This window comes from Quercus suber, unplaced genomic scaffold, assembly GCF_002906115.3.
Source record: "Quercus suber isolate HL8 unplaced genomic scaffold, Cork oak 2.0 scaffold_1033, whole genome shotgun sequence".
NCBI classification, from domain to species: domain Eukaryota; kingdom Viridiplantae; phylum Streptophyta; class Magnoliopsida; order Fagales; family Fagaceae; genus Quercus; species Quercus suber.
This window is the reverse complement of record NW_027070444.1, coordinates 12114-20984: the sequence shown is the minus strand read 5'-3', so window position 1 is coordinate 20984 and position 8871 is coordinate 12114. Positions and strand designations below refer to the sequence as shown.

At 32.4% G+C, this 8871-nt stretch overlaps 1 protein-coding gene across 1 annotated transcript; it reads left to right on the top strand.

Annotated features, from left to right (window-relative positions):
• Positions 1–943: 943 nt before the first annotated feature.
• Positions 944–8871, top strand: LOC112039438 (BAHD acyltransferase DCR). Its single transcript, XM_024072315.2, has 2 exons — positions 944–1490; positions 7737–8871. The coding sequence occupies exons 1-2, from the start codon at positions 1041–1043 to the stop codon at positions 8625–8627; spliced, it is 1341 nt and encodes a 446-aa protein (XP_023928083.2). The 5' UTR covers positions 944–1040; the 3' UTR covers positions 8628–8871.

Here is an 8871-nt window from a genome sequence, read left to right as displayed (position 1 = left end):
TATTTTATCTTTCATTACTTATAAATGAACACAGGCCTTGCTTCATTCAAAGCAGGTACAAGTGCTTATAGCACAAAGATAAAGCACTTCACAGCAAGGTAGAGCACCAATTTTGAGGTTACTTTAATTTTTTTTTCAGCATCACAACAAAAGTAGACAGAATGGAAGTAACTATTTACTCAATACCAATCACACCGCACCACACGCCAGCAAAGTAAATGGAAGACATTAATGTTTAACAACCACTCAATTGAAAAACATAAATGCACCCCAACTACATTTTTTTTTTTTTTTTTTCCCCCTTTACGAAGGTAATTTGTGATTTTCAAACTCAAATTTGACTTATGATCAAGTGAGGGCTGTTTGGTACTGTTATTTAAATAACAACTTCCAGTGTTTAAACAACAATAATATTTTTAACACGTTTTTTTATAACATTCAAATACGTATTTTTACAACACTGGAAACTGAACAACAATACTTAAATACTATTACTAAACGGATTCCAATTTTCTTTAACACAATCGTAAAATGTGCCATTCGAGTGGAGATTGGACTATATTTTGGATCTTGAACTCAATTTATGGTGTGAAACTGTGAATATATGCCCATAGGTGGTGCAACATCAATTTATTTTATCTTTCATTACTTATAAATGAACACAGGCCTTGCTTCATTCAAAGCAGGTACAAGTGCTTATAGCACAAAGATAAAGCACTTCACAGCAAGGTAGAGCACCAATTTTGAGGTTACTTTAATTTTTTTTTCAGCATCACAACAAAAGTAGACAGAATGGAAGTAACTATTTACTCAATACCAATCACACCGCACCACACGCCAGCAAAGTAAATGGAAGACATTAATGTTTAACAACCACTCAATTGAAAAACATAAATGCACCCCAACTACATCAAATTTAATCTTCTAGTATAAGTATAGCTAGACTGTGTCTGAGCTTACACATCCCACAAGTCACAATTGTCCTCTTTTATCTAAATTTCTTTCTTTGTTTTTTATCATCTTTTCTTTTTCAATCAACCATGGCAGCTGAGGTTGGGAAAAAGTGTGAAACAAAGAATGTGAAAATCACCACCAAATCCCATGTCATGCCCAACAAGAAAATAGGAAGAAGAGAATGTCAATTGGTCACATTTGATCTTCCATACCTAGCTTTTTACTACAACCAAAAGCTGCTGTTTTACAAAGGAAATGACTTTGGGGACATGGTTGGGAAATTGAAAGATGGGTTAGGTCTGGTTTTGGAAGAGTTCTATCAGCTGGCTGGGAGGCTAGGCAAAGATGAGGAGGGAGTTTTCAAGGTTGAGTTTGATGATGAAATGGACGGTGTGGAAGTTGTGGAAGCAATAGCTGAGGGGATCGAAATTGCTGATCTGATGGTCGAGGAGGGTGCTAGCACTTTGAAGGAATTGACACCCTACAATGAAGTCTTGAACTTGGAGGGGCTCCATAGGCCTCTTTTGTCTGTGCAGGTAATACTTTGGATTTCATGCATAACATCTTTTTAAGCAATCTGAAACTAAATTGATCATTGTTTTCTAACTAATGGAATAAAAATCAAAATCATCTATGAGTGATTTACAATTTTACACATATATAACAATTATCATACACATAATAGGAATAAGAGTTGTGTGCAAGTATAAAGTGGTACACCGTCAATATTTTCATTCCAATTAATGAAGAAGATGGTGGTTTAGGGTCTTAATTGTGAGATCAACACAATTGTTTATGGCCATCAAGTGCATTAAAAAGAAATCGCTTTTTTTTTTTTACCCCACAAATGAATAATGATAATGACGTTACATGCATGTACATATATACATATTTACTTCCTCTGTCCCATTTTTTTTGTCCTCTATTCCATTTTAAGATGTCCCAAAATATTGTCCTGTTTCTAAAAATAAAAGTCATTAATTTACTAATATTCCTATTATACCCTTATTAATTTATTAATTCAATTTTTTAATAAATTTTTTTAAGAATAATTTTAGAAACTTATACATTTTTAAAAGGTAGACAAGACAATAAATGATGTTCCCTTAAAAAATTTGACTTTTTAAATAGGACAAAAAATTTGGGACGGAGGGAGTATGAGTTTAGCTATAGCTTGTCAGTGGTTAGGACAGCCGATTTATGGCCATTAATTATGTCCCTCAAAAGAAAGAAAATAGAGCCACTTACACAACCGTTTTAATCTTCACTATGCTAAAAATAGTTACCAAAGCATAGGACCATGAAGTATGTACATTTTTAACTATGATTTGGAGGTAATTTTTTTTTTCTTTTTAACTATGAGATTTTTGTTTTCTAAACAAAATAAAAGAAGAGAAACTCTGCTAATATCTCCACGAAATTCAGGGACTTAATTGGTGCATGCTGTTCCTCCTTGATTATTTACTAAAAAACCGTTAGAACCAAAGCCAACTCATTCCAAATGTTTTTAGTTTTTACTGCAGAGAGCCTGAGACTGCAGTCAATATTTTGAAACTCTGTTGCTAATGAAAAGATAAAGGAATATAAAACAAGCTACTATTTTTTCACATGAAGCATGCCTTTGGTATGGATAAAATTTGCTAGCTTATTTTATTATTTAGCTTATTTTTGTTACTATTCATAGATCCCCTATACTTTTTGATATTATTCATGGGTCAACTTTACTATTTCAATTAATTTTTACATTTATCTACAGTATTTTCAGTAAAAAATTTTTAGTTTCAGTAAAATAAGCTGAGCCCAAATAGACCCAAAGTGTGTGTTTGGCTTCAGCTTAAAAAACCAGCTTATTTTACTATTTAGCTTATTTTTTCTACTATTCATGGTCTTACTGCACTTTTTAATACTATTCATGATTCTCACTATACTATTTCAACTAATTTTTACCTTTATCTACATACTTTCAGCAAAAAAATTTCAATTTCAGTAAAATAAGGGAATCCTAAACATACCCGAAATCCTTGTTTGGCTTCTTTGTAATGGGTTTTCTTTCTTTCTTCTTTTCCTTTTTTCTTTTTTTTTTTGGCAAAAAAAAAAACCATAAATTAATAACCTTTTTATTTTCTATTGTTAAATTCATAAATAACCTATTATTACATTTACATTTTGGCCTGCTGCCTATCAATTCCTCCACCTAAATACAACCTTAAAGTCTTTTTGGGATCTATTTATTTTGTTGAAACTGAAAACTTTTTGCTGAAAGTACTGTAAATAAAGGTAAAAGTTAGTTGAAATAGTACAGTGGGACCTATAAATAGTATTAAAAAATACAGTAGGGTCTATAAATAGTAGCAAAAATAAGTTAAATAGTTAAATTTTTTTTTTTTTCTTTCTTCTATGGACCTCTCAATTCTTAAGTCTTAACTTAATTTAATTCTCAACTTTATTTTGGCCCCTCCAAGTTCTGATTCTACCTCTGATGAAGAAAAAAATGCATGCCCCATACAAATTTAAAGTACAAACAAATTTTGTCGACAATCCAAACAGAATTGCTGAGGCTTGCTTTTCATAAATATGTTGTCAGTTTTAGTGCACTGTTCACGGGATCCATAAGTATTTTTTTTTTTTTTTAGAAAAACAACTTTAAAACTAGGTCCCATAGTATTATTCACACATTTAAAAACTATTTTGCTATAATATTTTTAATTTTCAACAATAAACAGTATCCAAACAGCCCGTATATGTTCCAAGTTTTTTTACCATATACTAAATGCAACCCACGCGACATAGAAGAACATATATCATACACCAGATAAATGCATTATTTTTCTCACAATACATATTTCTGAACCATGATATAATGGTTACTGCTATCCGTAGTGATATGTTCCTAGGGCTCATTCACAGCACACCTTCGCATAAGTGTGTTTAAACTACTGTTTGTAATGCTTTTATGTGTAAACAGTAAAAAATTTCACCCGAGTGGGATCAATGATGGACTGCCCCCTTCTTGATAATCATTCACATTTTGAAATTATTATTAGAAGTAATGCTGCTCTAAGTTATTTTTTTTCCTTTCTTTTTTTCTTTATATATATATATGTATGTGTGTGTGTATATATATTATAATAAATATAAAAGTTTACCATAAAATCTTTCCTCAATTCAAAACTAATTATTCATAATTTTAGACTTTAGTATCAATTAAAAGAAAAAAAAACACACAATATAAAAAATAAAAAGCTTAAAAGTTACCATTGCATACTAAGAAAACAAATAATATTAATAAGTTAATGCAAATAAATTACTATTCTACCCTAACAAAAATTCAAAAATTATAAAACTTAAAAAAAATAAAATAAATTTTTTTTTTTCTGTATCGGCCAGTACGTCCGGTACCGGCCGGTATTGCCTGAAATTGGCCGGTATGGCCGGTACATGACCGGTACGGCCAGTATTTAAACCGGTATGAAACGTTAATGTTTCGATACCGGTATGCAACCTGTATGATACGTACCGGCCGGTACCAGTACGGTATCGACTTCCTTGGCCCGTATGTGTTCCAAGTTTTTTTACCATATACTAAATGCAACCCACGCGACATAGAAGAACATATATCATACACCAGATAAATGCATTATTTTTCTCACAATACATATTTCTGAACCATGATATAATGATTACTGCTATCCGCAGTGATATGTTCCTAGGGCTCATTCACAGCACACCTTCGCATAAGTGTGTTTAAACTACTGTTCGTAATGCTTTTATGTGTAAACAGTAAAAAATTTCACCCGTGTGGGATCAATGATGGACTGCCCCCTTCTTGATAATCATTCACATTTTGAAATTATTATTAGAAGTAATGCTGCTCTAAGTTATTTTTTTTCCTCTCTTTTTTTCTTGGGCACTATTTTATAGCATAGATTTGCTCTTATTCTTAGGGGAGGGCATGATTTTCTTAATCATAAGTCTCACAGACATATGATGATATGAATGTATGTTTTACAACGTTCTCAGAAGAAGTAAGCATAATTTTCATTAATGGATGAAATTGAAAATGTGCAAAGAATTTCAGATTTAAGTAAAAAGAAATGTACCAAAGCACTGTTGAGTAATGGGACACCACCAAAAAGTGATCTAAGGATTGGAATGTAAACACAACTTTTATTTCAGCTACTTGCCTATCACGAGTCACACAGCTCAATTCTATTTATATCTCGTGGGGCCAATTAATTTTTTTTGGTTGAGAGTTAATGTCATCTTTCTTTATAAAAATATAAAGAGCCTTATACTTTAGGGATATTTTTTACCTTTCTTATAAGGAGAAATGGAGAATCAAGATTTAAGTTCCTTCTCTCTTACTTGTTGTAACAATTATAAATTATAGTAAAAATTAAAAAAGTTCCCAATGCATATGATGAAATTAGGAAAAGGGTTGCATTGTAAAATCAAACTTCTTTTTAAGAAATACACATAAGAGAGAGGAAAAAGGAAAGGGGTTTGCAAAATCAAACTTAATTAGGTGAAATTTGATACTGTTGGTTGAGCGGGACGGAGCCAGAACTTAGAATTAGGGGGGCAGCTCTGCTACTAGTTGTATGTGGTGCCTTCGGCCTTTGAATCTACTACTTTACTACTAAGGATTTTTGTTTAAAATTTTTTAAATGGCCAAGTTGTTTGTTTTGGGTATAATAAATTGATTGGACTTAATTTTTTTAGTTTTATTATTGATAATTTTTATTTTTGGGCTAATATTTTTAGGCTTGTATATTTTGTTTTAGATTTAATCTATTAATTTTTTATGTTTTTTCAAAGGTGAAAAGTGCTAAAGCTACAAATTTTTTACAAATTACTAATGTGATGAGTGGTTATTATTGATAAGTAAAAAGTGACGCAAGTGTATGAACTAATAAGAATTTGCTACCTTAATGGTTTGTATAAACGTTGTACAAACATTTGTGGCTATGACATTACTCTCAAAAGAATTGATAGCATTATTAAGGGGGGCAAAGTGTAATTTTATTGAATGAAACTGCTAAAATTTGTATCTATTAATATAGTAATATTAAAAAAAGAAAAAATTAGGGGGGCCATTGCCCCCCCTAGTCCAATAAAAGCTCCGTCCATGGTTGAGCTAATATAGTATTAGCCTATTATAGGTACAAGTGTACAATATTTACTTTAATTATTTATATTTATTTGTTTGGTTGTGCGTGTGGAGTAAAACTCAAAATTAATAATTGTATAACACAATATTGATAATAACTAATACTTATCATAGAAATAATAAATAAGTATAATTCATAATTATAATTAGTCTCATTTCTATTTCTATTTTCATTTTTAGTTATAATTCATTTATATGAATTTATAACATTTCTAAAATAAAATTTTCTATATTATACCAATATAAGCTGATAGAAAATAAAAAAACTTTAATCAATATCTCCAATTAATGTGTATGATTATAGATAATTAGAGATATTGATTAAAATGTTTTATTTTACATGAAAGATGAGATCACTATTGTAAGGGGCAATTTTTTTAATAGAATTCTTGTTTTTCTATATTGTGAAAAGTAAGATAATATTAAAAATTAAAGAAATTGTATAGATTCGCATATTTTGTTGAAACTGAAATTTTTTTTGATGAAAATATTATAAATAAAGGTAAAAGTTAGTTGAAATAGGACAGTGAGAACCATGAATGATACTAAAAAATAAAATGAGACTTATAAATAGTAGTAAAAATAAACTGAATAATAAAGTAAGTTGACAAAATTAATTTTTGTCAAACAGCCACTAAAGATGAACACGTAGATGAGAATTGAGATATTGTGAGCGTTTGATTTCATCTGAAAGTGGCGTTTACGTTTTGCGTTTTTTAGATTTTTTTTTCCCAGCGTGTGAACAGTAACATCACATAAATTTACTATATAGAGGACAAAAATTACTATTTACACACTATTTATTACTGTTTACACACTAAAAAATATTAAAAATAAATCCCACAGTACTATTCATATATTTAAAAATTATTTTGTTACAGTATTTTTAGTTTCAGTAATAATAAGTCCTATCCAGACCGACGAATTCTATTTCTACGTTGGAAAGATAAGACAGGAGTATCTTTTACACCATACTAGGCACATGGTTTGGCGGGATTGTTGTTGGTGGGTGAGGAACATAGGGGGCCCAATCCATTAAGAACAAGTATGCAAGAACCTAGTGTATATAACCAATCAAAATTTTTAAGGAATATTATTTTTTTACTGTACTATTTTCATAAGTTTTCAAGATTGTTTACATTAAAATTATTTTTAAAATAATTTTTTTTTTCAAAGATATGTCAAAAATTAAATACTCCGCAAACAATATGAAATTGAGCAGGCAACATCTTCCCACTTCAGTTTGTAGTGATTCATGTTGAGATCTAACTATGCTTTACATTTTCATCTTCGATCAATACAATTTTTTTTATTATAATTTTTTCATAATTATTAAAATGATATATTATAATTTATGCATGGTAAAAAATTATCAAGAATTAACTCATGTCAAATAAATATTATTTTAATAACTACAACTTACCACTTTAAAAAGTGATAAAAAAATATTATGAAGAAAATTGTCACTTTCATGATTCATCTCATATGCCATCACCATTGATCTTTTGCTTTCTTGAAGGCCATCAACGATTCAACGGTGTTGATGAACCATTTTTTTTTTTTTATTTACCAAAATTATTGATAATTATTGGTTGCTTTTTCCTGGCCACAGTTAACCAAGCTGAAAGATGGACTCGCAATGGGCTGCGCGTTCAACCACGCGATCCTCGACGGAACTTCCACGTGGCATTTCATGAGCTCATGGGCAGAGGTTTGTGGCGGGGCCGCCTCTGTCTCGGTCCCGCCCTTCCTCGACCGCACCAAATCGCGCAACACGCGCGTGAAGCTCGACCTCACAGCCCCACCGGACCCACTAGCATCAAAATCCAACGGGGAAGCAAAGCCGAGCCCACCACAACTCAGAGAAAAAGTCTTCAAATTCTCCGAATCAGACATCGACAAGATCAAGTCAAAAGTCAACTCCAACCCCCCATCGGACGGCTCAAAACCATTCTCAACATTCCAATCACTCTCCGTCCATATCTGGCGCCATGTGACCCATGCACGTGAACTAAAACCCGAAGACTACACTGTCTTCACTGTCTTCGCCGATTGCCGGAAAAGGGTCGACCCACCGATGCCCGAATGCTACTTCGGGAACCTAATCCAAGCCGTGTTCACCGTCACGGCTGCCGGGCTGTTATCGGCGAACCCACCGGAGTTCGGAGCTTCAGCGATTCAGAAAGCCATAGAAAACCACAATGCTAAAGCCATTGATGAACGTAACAAGCAGTGGGAGAGTGAGCCTAAGATCTTTCAGTTTAAGGATGCCGGAGTGAACTGCGTGGCGGTCGGGAGCTCGCCGAGGTTTAAGGTTTATGATGTGGATTTTGGGTGGGGAAAGCCTGAGAGTGTGAGGAGTGGATCCAATAATAGGTTTGATGGGATGGTGTATTTGTACCAAGGAAAAAGTGGTGGGAGGAGCATTGATGTGGAGATTAGCTTGGAAGCTCAGACTATGGAGAGGTTGGACAAAGATAAGGAATTTCTTATGGAGGTTTAACTCGCTAGCTAGGGGTTGATGATTTTAGTTTTCTCTGTGTTGGGTAGGTTTTCACTTTTCACATTGAAACACTGAAATCAGAATAGGAGTGATGTGTTGGTATAAGCTAGCTAGTATATTGGGATTGTTAAGGGAGCGTATGTATGCATGTGCTTGTTCTTCTTGTTTTTGGCATTTTGTGTTTGGTTTGGGGACTTTGAAGTTGTGGTAGGTATCAATTAAGTTTATGGGTTCCGTTAAACAA